The following is a 20715-nucleotide window of genomic DNA, read 5'->3' as shown; positions in this document are numbered from 1 at the left end:
GTTATTGTGATTGACAGCCATCCTCTTCCTCACATAGAAGAAGTATTTGCAGAACTCCGTGGAGCAAAGATGTTTTCTACTCTTGATTTGCAGACTGCATACTACCAGGTTATGTTGCATGAAGATAGCAGAGACCTCACAGCATTTATTACACACGAGGGACTATTTTGTTTTAAACGTGTTCCATACGGTCTCGCATCTGCCCCAAGTGCCTTCCAAAAAATGATGTAATTGATTCTGAAGAATCAACATGGAGTTCTGTGCTATCTGGATGATATTATCGTGTTTGGAAATATTTCTGTGTAGCATGACAATAACCTGCAGTCTGTACTAAACTGCATCAGCAAAACAGGCCTCAAGCTCAATAGGTCCAAATGCAAATTTAGACAAACTGAACTCTCCTTTCTGGGGCATACAATTTCAGAGGCTGGACTAAAACCTGATCCAGATCATATCCTGCCAATTTCAAATGCTCCTCCTCCAACAGATTTGCAAACCTTACGTTCCTTCTTGGGTCTTACCTCCTGGTATGAAAAATTCATTCCCAGTTATGCTTCTGTCATTGAACCATTATGAGAATTACTACAGAGAAGTTCAACCTTAGTGTGGAAAACGGATGCACAAGCTAGTTTCAAAACGGTGAAAGACTTGATTGTACATCATCCAGTACTTGCACTATTCACTCCTTCATTGCCCGCAATTGTAACTACTGATGCTTCTGATTATGGACTCGGGGCTGTCCTCACACAACTTTCATGAGGACAACACAGAGAGGACTGTTGCATTTGCTTCAAGGACACTAAGTAATGCTGAGAGGAAATATTCTACAGTCGAAAAAGAAGCACTTGCTTGTGTCTGGGCTACTGAAAAATGGAGAACTTACCTATGGGGCCACACGTTCAAGTTGCGCACAGACCACAGCCCTTTGACGACGTTGCTCACCACAAAAGGACTGGGAAGAGCAGGATATCGTATTGCTAGATGGTCTGCAAGACTACTCTCTTTCAATTATTAACTGGAATATAAGCCTGGAAACCAAAATGTGGTAGCTGATTGCCTTTCTCGCCTGCCTTTGCCTTCACCAGATGGTCCACCAGAGGATAAGGATGTAGTAGTTGCGCTTATTACAAGCACTCTCACTGCAGTTACAAAAGAACAACTTCAAGCTGCTCGTTCAGAGTGTCCAATTCAACAAAAACTACGGGAATTTCTGACAAAGAGATGGCCCAGTAACCCTAAAAACCTTGACCCGGTTTTGCTGCCTTATTTTAGATCTTGGGATGAACTTTCTTTGCTTGATGGCTGTGTGCTACGAGGTATATACCAGCTACTTGTGCCAGAAGAATTAGAGTCAAAACTCATACACCTGGCACACAATACTCATCAAGGAATTGTCAGAACTAAACAACGACTATGGGATCTGAATTGGTGGCCAGGGATGGACTCTCAAACTGGAACACTCATAAAATCCTGAGTCACTTGCCAAATGCATGATAAAACAGCAGTGACATGTACCCCTCCATTATAGCCTGTTCCTCTTCCTGAATCTGCATGGGAAAAGTGGCGATTGACATTGTAGGACCCTTTGATACTGCTCCAAGTGACTGCCATTATGCCATCACTTAAATAGACTATTTCAGTAAATGGCCTGAGGTAGCGTTTACATCACAAATCTCTTCTGCTACAATAATTAAGTTTCTCTCTTCAGTTTTTAGCAGGGAAGGTAACCCCAAAGAACTAGTTTCAGATAATGGCTGCCAATTTACTTCCCTGGAGTTTGAAACTTTTCTAGCAGAGAGGAACATTTTACACAGAAGGTCATCCCTATATTACCATCAAGCCAATGAGGAAATCGAACGGTTTAACAGAAGTTTGAAAGACAGTTTGCAAATGGCTAAACTGGAAGGGCGATTGTGGATAACTTTCACTACTGATTTCTTGCAAGCATACCAGGCTACACAACATGCCACAACGCAAAGATCACCAGCAGAGTTACTGCATGAGAAACAGATGAATACTAAACTGAACATTGCTGGATTGTTAAAGGCACGACCTGATGCCCAACCGAGGGTGATGTGAGAAAAACAGTTGAACGGAACCAAGCAAAGTATAAAGCTTTCACAGACAGCAGGGTGCTAAGGAACCAAAGTTTGAGTGTGGTGCCTTCATCAGAATTCCAAAAACCTGGAATTTTACGCAAAGGGGACCATAAATTCACAGCTCCTCTTAAAATCATAGAGAAGAAGGGACCTTACACCTATCGACTTTCTGATGGGTGGGTATGAAATGCTTCTTATCTTGCACCTGGCTATGCACCAAGAGGAGATTATGCCAACACCCAGTCTGCACTGGATGACTTCACCGTAGTATCAACACAACAAGCCATTGCATTGGAACCGGGGCTTGAGAGACGGCCTGTCAGACCCAGAAAACCACCTGTCTGGACTAGAGACTATGTTATGTAGTATCTACAGTGTTTTCAGTGTAATATTTCTGCCAACAGTATAGTGTCTTGTTTCATATTTGTTCCTGTGGTTAGAACAACAATGTTTATTTTAATTGGGAGAGTTTCTTAAGAGAGGAGGGAATGTGGTGTTTAGATGCTGCTTGTAATTATTAGAACTGGGAGCACTGGCTGAAAGGACAGGAAACAGGAAGGGGGGAGGAGTTGAGGAGGCGGAGTGAGAGCTACCAAGGGTGCAGAAGCTGCTTAGTAAAGAGGTTTCCACTTTAAAAATAAAGTTCTGTCGAAGTCTGTTAGTACCTTCCCTTGTTGCTACAACACATACTTCAAGTAGACAAACATTCTGAGATCCTCCACGCTCCTGATAGTTCCCACTGAAATCAATTATCCTTTCCATTGACTTAAATGGGTGCTGAAACAACCTCCTAGTCACTAATATAATCAAAATATAACATAAAAATCAATTAAGAAACTATAGCTCAAATGCATCCCAAGTGTCATCCCAGTAAAGTCAGTGGATTTGAGTGAGAATTGGATTGCCTAAGTATACAGGTGCTACTAAACATGGCACAGTGATTTAATATGCTAGCTTTTCACCTCTGGAAGTCTGTCTTCAAACCTCATTTAAGTTCTAATATATACTTGAAATGAGTTGGATAGTCACACATCTCAAATGACCCAGACAATCTGGCACAGCTGTTAGATTCTGTTCTGCAAAAGTCAAATACTGGGAACATCAGGGCACTTGCTGGTCTGGAATTGATAGAACTGTGCAGATACCTCTGTATAATTGCAAAATGCCTAGCTCTAGCCATACCCACCTGGGGAAAGTGACAATGACTCAGAGGGTCCACTGGTCATGAAAGTTAATTCAAATAATACATACTTTTTAAAAGTGCCAGATAACTTGCCTGCAGTAGTTATCTCCTGTTTCCTTGATGTGATTACCACTCATTCTAACAGTCAGTGATTCCACTTTGGTGCCATTGGACCTTTACAGCAGTTGCTGGATACAGTAATAGTTCACAGTGAAGAACAAAGCACATGCAGAGCAGAGACCAGAGTGGCTGTATTGCTACAGGACAGGACTACTGTTGAAGCAGCCCATCAAGAAAAAGCAGATGGATACCAGGAGCCCAAAATATTTTTTAACTCTTATTCAGCACAGCAACGGGTGAGAAGGAGTGAGGAAGGAGGTCTGACAGGGACACATATGAAAGCAGAAAAGGATGGGAGAGAAGCAGAAGGAAAAGAAGAGGAAGAGTGGAGGTTAAAGGAGTTTCAAATATTAATGTCCTCAGGACCTAGGAATTCTCATGGACACCTTGGGCTCTAGCAGATGTTACTGGCCTTTTACTCATGAGATATACTAGGTTTAACATTTGCTAAACTCCACTCTCCAGATACACAAGCACATGTTTTTTTAGTTCCCCTACTGCTAAACTCTCCTGTTAAACTGGTGGAGCCCTAAGACTGTTTGTAAATATTGCTTAGGTGGCATTTTCCCATCACATACAGCGTAGACCGTGGATCTCTCGAAGAATGCAGTATGCATGGGACCAAACAGGGTTTAGATAATAAGATTTCTAGGATATAGGATTTGTCACACCAGTCAGACAACTGGGCTAACAAGCTGAGTTATCTTGCCTCTGGTATTGGTCTCATGTCTGTGTTTTCAGAGAAATTTCAACAAATCCATCTGACACCTGCGTGCCAAACCAATTCCCAAGAACTTCCATTGCGTTCAATGGGAGTGGATCAGACCCCTGGCCAGTTGTACAGTGCTGTACATGGAGGAAGAGCAGATTTCTTTCCCAATGCCTGAGACAATCAGCATCATGATGCCCTGAATCACAAAGTGTAACTACCCCTATTTTAACATGCATAACAACATGTATAATGGTTGGTCACCCGGCTCCTTTTAAACCCAGATAAGGTATTACACTCTGTGAATTCCTGTGGTGAGGCTGATTACACTCTGCATGAAGTAGCATTTGCTTTAATGGAAGGTTCATTTTATGTGGTTTATGTTCTCCTGCCATTCACTTCACTGAGTGACCTGGCACCTCAGAGTGTGGGGCAGTTCACAACAGGAGGAGTGTTTGTTTTCCCTCGGGGAAAGATTTACAAAGACATAAAGGGCAGTTAAACCCCTACCACCAATTAGAAGTCCATGAAGATTGGACACCTAACTCCAATTTGTGCCTTTTGAAAATCTTTTCCTATACGCTTTGTAATTTTATCTACCTCAATATTGGTAAGTCCCCTCAACTCTTTTCCTTACAAAGCGAATTAATCCTAGCTTTTTGCAGTCTCTCCTCCTATGTAAGTTCTACTCTCCCTCCCCCCCCCCAACCATCTTTGTTGTCCTGCCCCTGTTCCTATCTCTGCTGTACCCTCCTCAAGGTATGGGAACCAAAATTAAGCACAATATTCCATGTGAGCACATGCCATTGCTTCATATCATTTATTTATATTATGTTTTTACCATATTCCTTCTTTATTAATGCACCCAAGCATACTAGTCACTTTTTAAACATACAGGGAAGAGACAGTGTCATAAAATATAAAGGGAAGGGTAAACCCCTTTAAAATCCCTCCTGGCCAGAGGAAAAATCCTTTCACCTGTAAAGGGTTAAGAAGCTAAAGGTAACCTCGCTGGCACCTGACCAAAATGACCAATGAGGAGACAAGATACTTTCAAAAGCTGGGAGGAGGGAGAAAAACAAAGGATCTGTGTCTGTCTGTGTGATGCTTTTGCCGGACGAACAGGAATGGAGTCTTAGAACTTAGTAAGTAAGCTACCTAGGTATGTGTTAGATTATGATTTCTTTAAATGGCTGAGAAAATAGCTGTGCTGAACAGAATGAATATTCCTGTCTGTGTTTCTTTTTTGTAACTTAAGGTTTTGCCTAGAGGGATTCTCTATATTTGAATCTAATTATCCTGTAAGGTATCTACCATCCTGATTTTACAGAGGTGATTTCTTTTTACTTCTATTAAAAGTCTTCTTGTAAGAAAACTGAATGCTTTTTCATTGTTCTAAGATCCAAGGGTTTGGGTCTGTGGTCACCTATGCAAATTGGTGAGGATTTTTACCAAACCTTCCCCAGGAAGTGGGGTGCAAGGGTTGGGAGGATTTTGGGCGGAAAGATGTGTCCAAACTCCATTTTTTCAGGAACCCAGATAAAGTTTGGTGGTGGCAGTGGAAATCCAAGGGCAAAGGGTAAAATTCATTTGTACCTTGGGGAAGTTTTAGCCTAAGCTGGTAAAAGTAAGCTTAGGAGGTTTTCATGCAGGTCCCCACATCTGTACCCTAGAGTTCAGAGTGGGGAAGGAACCTTGACAGACAGAAAAACAGAAGCAGAGAGAGAGGGGGGTGTATAACATTAATAAACCTTAATATAAATCTCAAGATTAAATTTTTACATGATCTTAAAAGGTGTGGTTAAGATATACTGTAGCACTGCAGAGAACACTGTTCTCTTATTCCCAAGACTGATAAGACAGGAATCATTACAGCACTTACAGAACAATTCCCTAGATCCGATGCTCAAATTAAAAGGGTTACTGTTTATTTAAATCACAAAAAAACTAAATTGGTGAGATTTCTGCCACCAGTCATGAGCACAACTATCATACATACAAAATGGAGATGCGAAAACTGATGGCAAACAGGCTTGATGTAGGTCAATCCAGACTTCACTGGCCCTGTATGGGTGTGCAAAGGTGCACAGAGACAGGTGGAATAAGCTTTCTCCCATCCTTTATGTCCCATAGGAACCAGCCAAAATCCAATCCCTTACATTCCCTGAACACAAGGAAAGTGTAGTGTCGCCACTGCTATACTCCTGAAGAAAACAAGAAGGGCCAAGGGAGAGGTCTGGGCCCTCTTCCATACTAGCCTAACAAATAAGACCACAGTATGCATGAAGAAAGTGTACTTCACCCATTCAGACATGGGCTATTCCAAAGGCCCAACACAGGAATTATTGCTGGCTGCACCAAAATACCTTGGTCGCATGGCCACATCTCCTTAGAACAGCAGTCTGTAGGCCTAACTCTGCTTCCACTGAAGCCAATGATGAAACTGATATTGATTTCAATAGGAGCAGAGTTAGGTCGCCAATGAGCGCTTATGAAAATCTCACCAAAATTTGTCTTTGCATGACTATCCAACTTAAACAATAAACTTTGAAATTTGGCCAATGTTGGCGTAAAATGGGTATTTCTCATTAGCTTACAGTAAAGCCAGTCTTAAAAGTTTACACACTTTATTTTGTGTCTCTTGCATAGTGCTGAACTTTTAGCTGAACCCTTTCAGAAAAGGTTACTGGCATTTCAGAAATACAGGCATACAGCCTGAACATTGCGCATTCATACAATGAGCATGTTTCATTGTCGTCTGCTCTTACCTATACTGGTGTAAGGGTGGAGGGCTGTTAAATGCAATCATTTGTAGTAATTCCCACTTTTATGTGCATTGTTGTATCAGCTATTGTATGATTCCCAGTTCAATCTTTAGTTAAACTTTTAGTAATCAGAGTGGTGATATGCCAGTACATACAGACAACTGTTTAAACTAGATTAGGCTGCTTTATAAACCGACATTAGTGCACCTATTAAGATTTGGAGTCATTTTTGGAAAGAGGATTCACCAAATACTAAAATATTTAAAGTATAAATAAAATATTCCCAGTGTGGTTAACAATATGTAAGGCAGTACTTACAATTCTCTCCAAAGAGTTCAGACACAAATTTTCCAGTAACATGAAGCTAACCAAAAGCTTCAAACTTCATATTACAAACTGCACCTCCAGCATTAACCACACTTGCTCACAAAAATGCTTTTGTTGTTATAACAAATTCAGCATATTCTACTCATGTAGATACCCATATACTGGAGTCCAGTGGAAAGACTCCCACGGACATCAATGGGCTTTGGGACAAGTATGTCTCAATCTTGTATCACTTCAATGAGCACACTTCCACTGCAATCAATGGGAGATCTACAAGTAGACGTTCTGTCAAACTGGATTGATCCTGAAACTCTTACTCATGTGAACCATCCAAATAGTCCCACTGATGTCAACAAAACTATTCGCAAGAGTAAGGGTTACCCACCTAGATTAGACACCTATTGACAGGAGTACAGTGGTTTCCATTAAAAAGGCTACATTTACCAACAAATTACCACACCATCGTATTTGAGAGACCAAAATGATTATCTGTTCTCCGTATAGGAAAATAATTGTTGCATCTTAAATACCACTGTGTGCTGACTCTTTGATAAAACTTTGACTTTTTAAAGGGGGTTACTTTACCTTAAATAAACCTGCACAAGAACATATGTCATTGCTTTGTTCTTTGGCCATTGCATACTACCCAGCAGACAACAATGAAATCAGTGCAGTATTGCCATTCAACCTTTTCTCCCTGAAGACATAGAGCAATTTCTTCTGTGCTCATTCACATACAAAGAGTATGTTCTGCTATGCACTGTCTTTCCTTAAAAAGCAACACATTTATAACAGTAATTGTTCATAGTTTAAGATGTGTGTCCATTTAACCTACAAATATTTTTGCTTGAGAGAAATACTGCTGCACTTGTTCTGTACATGAGTTCCCATACCTCCAGCAGTATGTACCAGTTAGTGCTAGTCAGCACTTTTACTTTAGCTCATTAATAACCTCAACAAGAAGCAAGAGGCATCTCTAAAAGCCTCTGATATTTTCCTTTGACACAAAAATCAAATTCCAGACTAAAACAGATTCAGAAAATTGGAGATTTACAGTAAATTTAGAATAAAAAACAACTCAAAACACTAGCCCTCAAAGCATATTAATTTTTATATAGAGGTACATATACAATACCTATACTTATGTCAGAGTTAAAGATTGTCATACCTTATTTCTAGATTCCATAAATGTTCACTATAAAAATTATTTTACCATTGCATTTTGTCCTATAATTTCTGCAGTCTTCTTATCCCCAAATAGTTCTGTGCTCATTAAGCAGAACACTTTAAGAGTGATCACCGTAAAATATTATTAACTGTTACAACATAAGTTGTATTCGGTTAACATCCTTAAGATGAAATATATGTTTTCAGTTACAAACACTGGACCAATTTCCACTCTCTGACCTCGATTCAGCAGAACATTTAAGCACACAAAACTTTTGAGCAGATGAGGGAACCCATTTCAGTGGAATGTATAGAACATTTTCCTATCTTCTACTTTTTAAAACTTTTACAATATTATCATTAGAATTTGAAAATTAATACATAAAAACATATCAAAATGCAATCATACTTTTGGCATAAAGAGGGGGGAAACAGAAATTTAAACTTAAAGCTGACACCTAACATCCTTTACTTACCCAATTGTGCCTACAAATACTACTCTCAGGTGCAAGCAGCTCCCATTAACTTCAGTGGGAGCCCTAGGCATGCATCTGAGAGAAAACTAGGACTTAAGTATTACAACACATATCATTCCACACACTGCAGCATATTTACTTAATATCATACAATTAAGATACACCTATAATAGCCTACTAAAACAGCCTTAACTCCACAGTCTGTCAGTTTCAACCAAATGCTTAAGCTATTTTTATACCTTTTGTATTTATTATAACACATATAGTAGGGCAAAATTCTGTCATCATAACTGTGCTACTAACTATACTGAAGTGATGCAAGTATTAATGACGGAAGAATTTTGGACAGCAAGAAAAGTACCTTTATAGGAGCTTCCATTTTACTAGAAATGTCTTGATTGTTTACAAAAGTGCTTTCCAAATACCAAGAGCAATTAGTCCATTTCAAGTCTGCATAATAGGATTTTTTTTTTCAAAATAATGTTCAGCAAAAAAAGGAGCACCTCAAATTCTAAGCATTTTCTATTTTTTCACAATTTATAAATTGGAAATTGATTTGTATCCACCAAAAAACCAACTCATTTTGTGTTCAGGCTCTAACTGTCACATAAGAGTGACATGACCATAGTCTGCTATGCTGCTTCAGGCCCACGTTATTTGAAACTGCCAAGTTAGAAGTCTTAGACAAAACTTGTAGTACAAATGTGAAAGATTAACAACATCCAAAGCAAGCAACACAACTGTAATAAGGAACAAACATTTGTGCGTGTGTTAGGATTTTTCTCTTTTGTGATTTTACAGAAATAATGATGTTCATGTCCCCACTGCAGAAAAATTCCACAAAATGTTAATGCACTATCTTATTAGAGTAATATACATACCAAATTTTTCTCTCTCTCTCTCTCATACACACACACACACACAACTTCTAGCCCTACATAGGGCTCAATCTTGCAAAGCACTAACTACCCTCACCCCGCTGACATGGGGAGTAGATGGCCAGCCCTCTGTGGAGAAAGAGGTGCTTAGGGACTATTTAAAAAAGCTGGACATGCACAAGTCCATGGGGCCGGACAAGTTGCTTCCGAGAGTGCTAAAGGCATTGGCGGCTGTGATTGCAGAGCCATTGGCCATTACCTTTGAAAACTCATGGCGAACGGGGGAAGTCCCAGATGACTGGGAAAAGGCTAATGTAGTACCAATCTTTTTAAAAGGGAAGAAGGAGGATCCTGGGAACTACAGGCCAGTCAGCCTCACCTCAGTCCCCGGAAAAATCATGGAGCAGGTCCTCAAGGAATCAATCCTGAAGCACTTACATGAGAGGAAAGTGATCAGGAACAGTCAGCATGGATTCACGACGGAGAGGTCATGCCTGACTAATCTAATCGCCTTCTATGATGAGATTACTGGTTCTGTGGATGAAGGGAAAGCAGTGGATGTATTGTTTCTTGACTTTAGCAAACCTTTTGACAAAGCTTTCTTGAATTCTGAGAGGAAAGTGATCAGGAACAGTCAGCATGGATTCATGACGGAAAGGTCATGCCTGACTAATCAAATCGCCTTCTATGATGAGATTACTGGTTCTGTGGATGAACGGAAAGCAGTGGATGTATTGTTTCTTGACTTTAGCAAAGCTTTGGTCTCCCACAGTATTCTTGTCAGCAAGTTAAAGAAGTATGGGCTGGATGAATGCATTATAAGGTGGGTAGAAAGTTGGCTAGATTGTGGGGCTCAACGGGTAGTGATCAATGGCTCCATGTCTAGTTGGCAGCCGGTGTCAAGTGGAGTGCCCCAGGGGTTGGTCCTGGGGCCGGTTTTGTTCAATATCTTCATAAATGATCTGGAGGATGGTGTGGATTGCACTCTCAGCAAATCTGCGGATAATACTAAACTGGGAGGAGTGGTAGATACGCTGGAGGGCAGGGATAGGATACAGAGGGACCTAGACAAATTGGAGGATTGGGCCAAAAGAAATCTGATGAGGTTCAATAAGGATAAGTGCAGGGTCCTGCACTTAGGACGGAAGAACCCAATGCGCCGCTACAGACTAGGGACCGAATGGCTAGGCAGCAGTTCTGCAGAAAAGGACCTAGGGGTGACAGTGAATGAGAAGCTGGATATGAGTCAGCAGTGTGCCCTTGTTGCCAAGAAGGCCAATGGCATTTTGGGATGTATAAGTAGGGGCATAGCGAGCAGATCGAGGGACGTGATCGTTCCCCTCTATTCGACATTGGTGAGGCCTCATCTGGAGTACTGTGTCCAGTTTTGGGCCCCACACTACAAGAAGGATGTGGAGAAATTGGAAAGAGTCCAGCGAAGGGCAACAAAAATGATAACGGGTCTGGAACACATGACTTATGAGGAGAGGCTGAGGGAACTGGGATTGTTTAGTCTGTGGAAGAGAAGAATGAGGGGGGATTTGATAGCTGCTTTCAACTACCTGAGAGGTGGTTCCAGAGAGGATGGTTCTAGACTATTCTCAGGGGTAGAAGAGGACAGGACAAGGAGTAATGGTCTCAAGTTGCAGTGGGGGAGGTTTAGGTTGGATATTAGGAAAAGCTTTTTCACTAGGAGGGTGGTGAAACACCGGAATGCGTTACCTAGGGAGGTGGTAGGATCTCCTTCCTTAGAAATTTTTAAGGTCAGGCTTGACAAAGCCCTGGCTGGGATGATTTAATTGGGGATTGGTCCTGCTGTGAGCAGGGGGTTGGACTAGATGACCTCCTGAGGTCCCTTCCAACCCTGATATTCTATGATTCTATGAAGTCAGTAAGAACTGAGAGACCATGGCACCTCACAGGATGGTTTGGTATAAGGCAGAGCTACACCCCTTCAGCCCAGCCCAAAGCCCGCTGCAGTCAATGGGTATCTTTCCATTGACTTCAAAGAAGTTTGGATCAGGCCTTTGATGAATAAGATAATATTCTGATTACATATTTAACACATACTATAAATTGAAACAATTTTAAACCTTTCTATTCATCATACGCTAACATGAACATTTCATTCCTGTTGGTCAAACAAATGACAGCCACAAATAATATCGCAATGAAATTGCCAGTACATCAGGGGACGGCAACCTTTCAGAAGTGGTGTGCCGAGTCTTCATTTATTCACTCTAATTCAAGGTTTCGCGTGCCAGTAATACATTTTAACATTTTTTAGAAGGTCTCTTTCTATAAGTCTATAATATATAATTAAACTACTGTTGTATGTAAAGTAAATAAGGTTTTTAAAATGTTTAAGAAGCTTCATTTAAAATTAAATCAAAATGCAGAGCCTCCCGGACCGGTGGCCAGGACCCGGGAAGCGTGAGTGCCCCTGAAAATCAGCTTGCGTGCTGCCTTTGGCACACGTGCCATAGGTTGCCTACCCCTGCAGTACATCATAAAATGAACACTATACATTGATATTTGATCAAACACATGCTGTCTTGTAGTAGCTGAATATATACTGAGGTGGAAATTTATCTAGATTTTTATCTAACCCACACAGGATCCCAAGTACCTATAAAAAGTTTGATTTTTTTTAAATGCAATGGTTATAGCATTATTTTTATTCTATTACACTATGTTTTATGTTTTCACAAGGGCCCTCTACATTCATGCTTGTAAACTGCATCATCTTTGCACATGTAAAACCTGAGTTTGCACTCAAATTCTGGGTAATCTAATTCACAATTCTCTACTCAAATCATAGAATATCAGGGTCGGAAGGGACCTCAGGAGGTCATCTAGTCCAACCTCCTGCTCAAAGCAGGACCAATCCCCAATTTTTGTCCTAGATCCCTAAATGGCCCCCTCAAGGATTGAACACACAACCCCGGATTTTGCAGGCCACTGTGCAAACCACTGAACTATCCCTCCCCCACATTTTTTCTGGTGGAGGAGGGAAGAACACAGGGAGAAAAATGTGCAGGCTTTTTGCACATGTACCAGTATGTGTAGAATAGCGGAAAAACAGATTTTCAGGCCACTTATGAAAATGCAGTTCTTTATTACCAATGTCTATCTTGCAAATTTTTTAGCGTAATTGACAAAACAGTTACAGTATAGTTCGGAAGCAGAAAAGTTACCTAAATTTTAACTTAGAGGGTTTAATCCTACACTACTGAAATCATTAGGAGGTTTGCCATTGATTTCACTGGGCCCAGAACTCACGCTTAAGTCATATTATACAAAAACAAAGGAAAAGTACAGTGAAGGCCCTTGAGCACCCAAAGGCCTCCACTAACATGATTACATAATGGGCAGGATTAAAGGAGCATTTTGAGTGGCCGTAAAGTCTGATCCAGCTCAATAGCTAATAAAGAGTCTCCCAAATTCCTGGCTCCTCCCTTCAGCTCATTATGACTTCAGCCCAAATTGTGTAAAGCTGGAATACTTTACTCAAGAAATGCCAATCACTTCAGGTTGAAACCTGCAACTTCTCTAGTTTCATTGGAAATAACATGTCCAAATTTTCAAGGGATCTCATTATTTGTACGTAGAATATTAGTTAGCGGGCCCATTTGCACGCACAACCTGCATCTATGTCTGCAAGCATACAAATATATATTTGTGTGTGCTAAGAGATGATTTAAGATATCAAAGTGGATAGATTCATGAACAACGTGGTTGCAAATAAGGAGGCCCTTTGAAAATGTATCACTACAGTAAGATATTAAGAGGTTCAATGTTTTTCTTTCATTTTAAATGAAATAAACTAAATGAAAAAGGAAATATACTTTAATAAAGCATAAAACATTTTTAAAATGTCTGTATCTTTAAATCTACATTCTCATTTTTCAAATATTCACTTTAATTAATTGTTTTAAAAATCAATTAGAAATCTCCATATTTTAACTATCCCTCAGGGTTTGGTGGTGTTGTGAATCCACACTTCACTAGGAATAAGCCAGTCAACAGGCCTTAGGAGTAGATCATCTCATAACAAAACCCTCTTGTAAGTCATGCATTATTTATAAATGGATTGACTTGAGGGAGCAATGTCACAAGCTGATGAAGATTGCAACCCAGGCATGTAATTCATTATGGCCTTGATCCTAAAAGCAGATCCACACAGGAAGACCTTTATGCCAGTGCAGAGTTCCATTTTAGTCAATGGGCTCCATGCAGGTGCAGGGATCTGGCCTTGCAGAGCTGGAGCCTATAAAGCCTATCCTCAGCCTCTTACTCAGGTAAAATTTCCATTGTTGGCAGAGTTGTAGGATGCCCTACTCCAAATCAGAGTGAGAAGAGGTGAGGAATAGGTTTTATAACTGCATAACTAAGACTCAGGTGCTCCCTTATGGAAACCTTATATAGAATGTAAAAGGAATTAAATCAAGGCAGACTCTATGGAAATTACTGTAAAAATCTACAGAATTTATAGGTGGGTTTTTCATCCATTCTATAAATATTCTACAACAGAAGTAGGCAATTTTATTGAGTTCTATAGGTTGATTTTAAAAGGTATTGTCTATTCATTTCTATAGGATGCTTCCCTAATGTTTCTCTCCTGCCAAAATACCAAGGCCTCAATTCAGGAAAATACTTAAGCATGTGCTTGAAGACAAGCACATGAGTACTCCCATTGCTAACTTCCTGAATCGGAACACTAAAGAGCAGAAAAAAAAAAATACTTAAAATTCTCCCTAATCTTGTTCATTTTATTTTCAATTCATTAATAAATATATACCAACTATAGGGTTTGGGACACTGTAGGGGCCTAAGGCCAAGTAACGGCCTTCAGGCAGCTATCTGATTCATCTTTTAACTAGAAGACAGGGTGGCTCAGGAAACTGGCACTCAGATGGAGAAGCTTTCAACTTTAAGTAGGTGGTTCATATCCAGCCAGCATCAGACCTAACCAGAAGTTATTATTATCTAATAGCTGACTTCAGTGTAATTCCACATAGGTATAAGGGTCTGTCTATATAACTATCATTGTAGGATCAGGGCCTAGAATTGTTAATCTGTCACAGACATGACATTTACACACTTAAGTGACATGATTTCATTATCCCTTACTTATCTATTAAGTCTAACTGCCAATGGATGTCTGAATGGCTACATTATGTCTGCCTCACTTAATAATGAAATAATAATAACAATAATAATAATATCTAGCTCTTATTGGCTTTACCATTACATGTAATTGTTCTTTTCAAAAGTGGCTGGTATAATTTTACATCTACTTCAGTAGTCTTTGTAAATGTGCTTTCAGTAAATATATTGACCCACCATTCATTCCATTGTATACACTCCTGTGATGAGGTGACATATCATCTGCTACTTGTCTCCTTAGGGTACCTTCTCTGCTGCCCCCACTGAGATGTTTGAGATGCTCCGGACTCCCTCCATAATGTTGTTTGAGATGCTCAGGGCTTGTCCCCCTCACTTTCTGGAGATGTTCTGTGCTTCCACTCAATGTGTGTTTTTGAAGATGCTCAGGGCTGCTGCTGCTGTGCTTTTGATGCTCTGGGCTACTACTAGGCCTATGTTTTTGAAAATGTTCAGGACTACTACTTAAAATGTGCTTTGGAAGAGTTTCTGGACTACTACTGGAGTGCTTTTGCTGTTCAGGACTACCTTTGCCAACATTTTTATGATGTTCTGGACTTGGTCCTTTTAGATGCTTCTGGTGATCGGGACTTCCAGAACTCTTAGGTTTTTGGAGATGCTCTGGGCTAAGACTCCTATGTTTTTGATGCTCAGGGCTTCCTTCGCCCCTACTTTTTTGGAGATGTTCAGGACTAGTATTTGGATGGTGTTTATGATGGTCTGGACTGTCCGTACTTCCAGTGCTAGAGGTGCTGCTCCCATCACCAACATCTCGTATGTAAGTACTTGTTGCATTTAGCTGGCAGAGGCTGATTTGGCTGTCAATGGAACTCCTGCTGCCTGCTCCACCACTTTTCTCTTCATCAAGCAAAACACACAGTTCTTTCAGTTCCATGTTTTCTTTAACCACTTCTTCTTGTCTCACTTCCAATTCTTTCAGTTTCTGTAAATATAAGGCAACCTCTTTGTGCATAACCCCAGCACTGTACCTGCCCAATCTCTGCCACTCTCGTGATACCTTCTTGCCTTTCTGCCTATCATCGTCCAGAAAACAGCAAAGGTCTCTCAGTTCTTGGTTATCTTCTTGCAACTTCTGATTGATATCCTTTAAAAGAAAGAAAATAATTAGAGAGAAGTGTCTAAATATTAACATTCATTCTAATGTTAACAGTACATAAGCCAATTAACAGAGCTGTTGTAGACATGTCATCTAACTTCCCCATCCTGCTCTAATCATAAAGAGATGTACAATTATACAATTGTATAATAGAGATAATACAATAATAATAATACAAGTGTATTATAGAGATAATTATGTTATCTCTAATCATAAAGAGATAACAATTAGGAATAAATAATTAGAGGCCTGAAGTCAATGGAAATATTCCATTGAGAATGGTTGGATCAGGTCTTAAAACAGAAACAGCATGTCAAAAAGTGGAAACCCTCTGAAGATATGCCCAACTCATAGATTTTATTAAAACATCTTGCTTGAGAAGAGTTTCAGCTGCAATTGGCTTTTTTAAAAAAGTTAAAGGAGGGAATTAGGAAAATATTAGTGTTTAATCAGAGGACATGCTCTCACTAAAGAAATTAAAGCATAGTATCGGTGAACCCAAAATCAGAGAGGTTTTCAACAATCTGTCCCAGGACTGGAAAGCATAAATACTACCTGCTGCACACTGAAAATGATCAAAGCTTCCCAGAAGCCTGGTGAGAAGCTGTATTGATAAATTAAGAAACAATCTTTAGACAGCAGCAGAGTTTAACACCACAGTCAGACAATCTTAAAAACAACAATCTTTGAATCTATCCAACATGATCGTATATTTTATCCTTTCACATGCACTGGAAATGAGAACATTTAAACCTACTGAAATCTACACGTTTTGAGGGCAAGAATTCAAAGAATCAAAGGTACCCATCACCACAAAAAAGTTTTTGAGGTACATTGCACCATATACTCGTTCTACACCCTGCACACAGTTTGCCACTTCTGTTTCTGCACATTTTAGGGAGGACATAAAAGTAGAGTGATTTTTTTAAAAGATTTCAATTCCTATTCATTGTGGGCTGAATCCAGCCATCCTTATTCAGGTTTTACTCTGTCCTCACTAAGACAAACTGCTGTCAAGTCCCAGTGAGAATTTACCTAAATAATGACTGAGTAAAAACATTTGAGGAGGTAGGGGAATTGTCCCTGGATGATGCACATGCAGACTGGAAATCCCCCCTCTGATGGAAAGCGCAGATCCCTGAACCCACCGAGGGCCCTCTGCCAGTCCAGGGATGTGGGGGAGAAAGACACATTCATCATTCCCCATCCCCCTAACCTCATGGGGAATCCGTGCTTCTCTTCTCCAAACCTTCCCGCAAAATACCACCAGGAGACTCTTGCCCCAAGCACAGAACAGCCCAACAGACCGCGCGGGCAGCGGGCTCAGCTCCGCAGCCAAACCCCTCCAGCAGCGCCCCTGAGGTGGGCTCGGTGCTGGGGGCGCAGGAGGAGCGCCCCGCCCAGTGCCTGGCGGCAGCGGCCCCCTCTCCCGTGCCGGCCGGGGCTGCCCCCGCCCCTCACCTTGAGGCCGCGGATCTCGCCGAGGTGGAGCTGCAGGCGGCGGTTCACCTCCCGGATGAGGTTGCTGTGGTCCAGCATCGCGCTCATCTTCTCCGCCTCGGCCCTGCGCAGGCTGCGGATCAGCTCCTCCTTGCTCCACTTCAGCAGCTCCTCGTCGGACACCTTGGACAGGTCCTCGGCTGGAGCCGCTCCGCCGCTATCCGCCGTCTTAGACATGGTGGCAGCCCAAGTCCAAGCTCCCTGACCGCGGCCGCCCCGGCAGCAGATGGGGGGACCCCAAAGCCAGCCCGGGCTCTGCCTGCTCCCCAGCAAGTCAGCCCGGTCCAGCTCCCGGGGCTGGGGGCTGACTGCAGAGGCCGGTCCGTACAGAGCGGGGAGCTGGGCTGCACTGGGGGATTCCCCCAAAGCCAGCCGGGGCTCAGCCCGCTCCCCAGCAAGCCAGCCCTTGGCTCTGCTGCCGCTGGGTTCAGGGAATGGGAGCTCCTCAGCCAGGACAGCAGCAGGGACGGCTCTCTCCCAGCAAGTTGGCCACGATGTGCTGCTGCTGTGCTGATACAAGGCGGGGTCCGGACCCGGACCGCAGATCCTGACAGAGCGAGGGAGGTGGGCTGAAGTCTGGGGGGACTCCCACAGCCAGCCTGGGGATCGCACCCTCCTCACCAAGTCAGCTGCAGTTGGCTCTCCTCCTCCTCGCCGCTCCCGAGGTTGTGCTCATCCCCCGAAGCCATCCTCCCTAATTAGGGCTCTGACGGTACCGAGTCCTCCTCCGGCACGCGATGGAGCCATGCGCAAGAACAGGAGTGCAAAGTCCCAAGCTGAAGCACCATAGTGGATGGGACGAGGAGAGCAGGAGGCTAGGGAGCAGGATCCCGCGGGAGCGGGGGGAGCGCCCCTTAAAAGCAGACGCAGCTTCTGGTGCCTGGCTTCTCGCCCCCTCTGTCTGCGCAGCAGTAAGAGAGAGGGGTGCAGGCAGAGGGCAGTGCCGCTGCCGCCGCCCCGCTCCGTGGCATGCCTCCTCGGCGCGTACCCGCTGGGCGGCACTGAGGCTGCATCGGACTCGGGGCTGGGAGGGGGAGGCGGTGGAGCTTTGCAGCGCCTGCAGCTGCAGCCGGAGACTCACGCGCCGCTCCTCCCGCTGAGGCTCTCCCGGAACAAGTGAGCTGACCCGGAGCGGCGCGCGGCTTTTCACAGAGGCGCGTGCCATGTGCGAGCCCACTGGGAGGGAGCCGCCAGCCGCAGCGGCCGCAGTCCAGCGTGGCTCCCAGGCGCCACCTGCTGCATGCCACTGACTTCGCTGCCTGTACAACTAGCTTCACACAGCGGGCTCCTCAGCCTACTCCTCTTTTCTCTCAGCTCTCTTGAATGCCCTGCCTGTACAATGGCAAGGTAGGGGGACGGAGGGAGGGGCAGCATTCCTTATTTGGGAGCTACTACGAGCCTGGGCACTAGCTAGGAGAGAGAGAGGAGAAAGTGCTAGAGTCTATGACTGACCAATTCCACTTAACCTTGCTGCCTTATCGCCTCATCCCAACCCTGGGCAGAAGATATCTTCCCCCCAAAGAGGTGGGAAGGAGTCATTGGTGTTCAAGGAATGATCGATAGTTCCAACCCAGAAGGGACCATTGTGATCATCTGCTCTAGAACAGAGAGTGGGCGAACTATGGCCCATGGGCCGCATCCGGCCGCAAGCTGTTTTAAGCTGCCCTGCAAGCTCCCGCTGGGGAGTGGGGTCAGGGGCCGCACCAGGCAACTCAGCCCTGCTCTGGCGCTCCAGCCGGGGCACTGGTCTGGGACCGCAACACGCAGCTCAGCCCTGCTCCGGCGCTCCAGTACAATAAATAGAAGTACAATATTTATGTTCCAGTTGATTTATTTTATAATTATATGGTAAAAATGAGAAAGTAAGCACTTTTTTCAGTAATCATGTGCTGTGACACCTTTGTATTTTAATGTCTGATTTTGTAAACAAGTAGTTTTTAAGTGAGGTGAAACTTGAGGTGCATAAGACAAATCAGACTCCTGAAAGGGGTACTGTAGTCTGGAAAACTTGAGAGCCACTGTCCTAGAGCACATCTTGTAGAAAGACATCCAATCTTTATTTTAAAATCATCAGAGATGTTGATTCCAGCAGGACCTTCGATAAATTGTTCCAATGGTTAATTACTCTCTCAATTAAATATTGTACAGCTGATTTCCATGAACAAGACTGTGTAAGTGCTAAAGATTAATTACTATTGTTTGTTGCTGCTGCATCTATTCTTGTTACCCAGCTCAGCCCCCTGACCAAGCAGAACTGTTCTCTACAGTACATTACAAACTATATCAAGATACTCAGATTTTGCAACCTTGAAGCCTAATGAACAATTTGATGAGAGGGTGAGTGTCAAGGTTCTTTCCCCACTCTGAACTCTAGGGTACAGATGTGGGGACCTGCATGAAAGACCCTCTAAGCTTATTCTTACCAGCTTAGGTTAAAAACTTCCCCAAGGTACAAACTTTGCCTTGTCCTTGAACCCTAGGCTGCCACCACCAAGCATGTTAAACAAAAAACAGGGAAAGAGCCCACTTGGAGACGTCTTCCCCCAAAATATCCCCCCAAGCCCTACATCCCCTTTCCTGGGGAAGGCTTGGTAAAAATCTTCACCAATTTGTACAGGTGAACACAGACCCAAACCTTTGGATCTTAAGAACAATGAAAAATCAATCAGGTTCTTAAAAGAAGAATTTTAATTAAATAAAAGGTAAAAGAATCACCTCTGTAAAATCAGGATGGTAAATACCTTACAGGGTAATCACATTCAAAACATGGAGAATCCCTCTAGGCAAAACCTTAAGTTACAAAAAGACACAAAAACAGGAATATACATTCCATTCAGCACAGCTTATTTTATCAGCCATTTAAACAAAACAGAATCTAATGCATATCTAGCTAGATTACTTACTAAGTTCTAAGACTCCATTCCTTTTCTGTTCCCGGCAAAAGCATCACACAGACAGAGAGAACCTTTGTTCCTCCCCCTCCAGCTTTGAAAGCATCTTATCTCCTCATTGGTCATTTTCGTGAGGTGCCAGCGAGGTTATCTTAGCTTCTTAACCCTTTACAGGTGAAAGAGTTTTGCCTCTGGCCAGGAGGGATTTTATAGCACTGTATACAGAAAGGTAGTTACCCTTCCCTTTATTTTTATGACAGTGAGATTTGAAACCAATGTTCAAACACATTTATATAAACTATTTTAAATTGAAAAAT

The 20715-nt window shown here is 42.5% G+C and overlaps 1 protein-coding gene across 10 annotated transcripts in view; it reads right to left on the bottom strand.

Annotated features, from left to right (window-relative positions):
• Window positions 1-18691, bottom strand: part of CCDC85A (coiled-coil domain containing 85A) — a 187199-nt gene extending 168508 nt beyond the window's left edge. For 7 of the 10 annotated variants that reach the window (XR_012667797.1, XM_048842815.2, XM_048842816.2 and 4 more), the window contains exons 1-2: window positions 17469-18691; window positions 15071-15995 (exon numbers count right to left, since the gene is read on the bottom strand). Coding sequence is in view for 8 of the 10 variants with exons in the window: in XM_048842815.2 (XP_048698772.1) it covers window positions 15071-15995; window positions 17469-17684 (1141 nt within the window). In the remaining 2 variants the exon portion in view is untranslated. The remainder of the gene's footprint in view (window positions 1-15070; window positions 15996-17468) is intronic. The other 3 variants (XR_007355629.2, XM_048842819.2, XM_075127197.1) reach the window with 1 other exon arrangement.
• Window positions 18692-20715: the final 2024 nt, after the last annotated feature.

This window comes from Caretta caretta, chromosome 3 (assembly GCF_965140235.1).
Source record: "Caretta caretta isolate rCarCar2 chromosome 3, rCarCar1.hap1, whole genome shotgun sequence".
NCBI classification, from domain to species: Eukaryota; Metazoa; Chordata; order Testudines; family Cheloniidae; genus Caretta; species Caretta caretta.
Note: the sequence above shows the minus strand (reverse complement) of the source record. Positions and strands in the feature narration are given on the sequence as shown.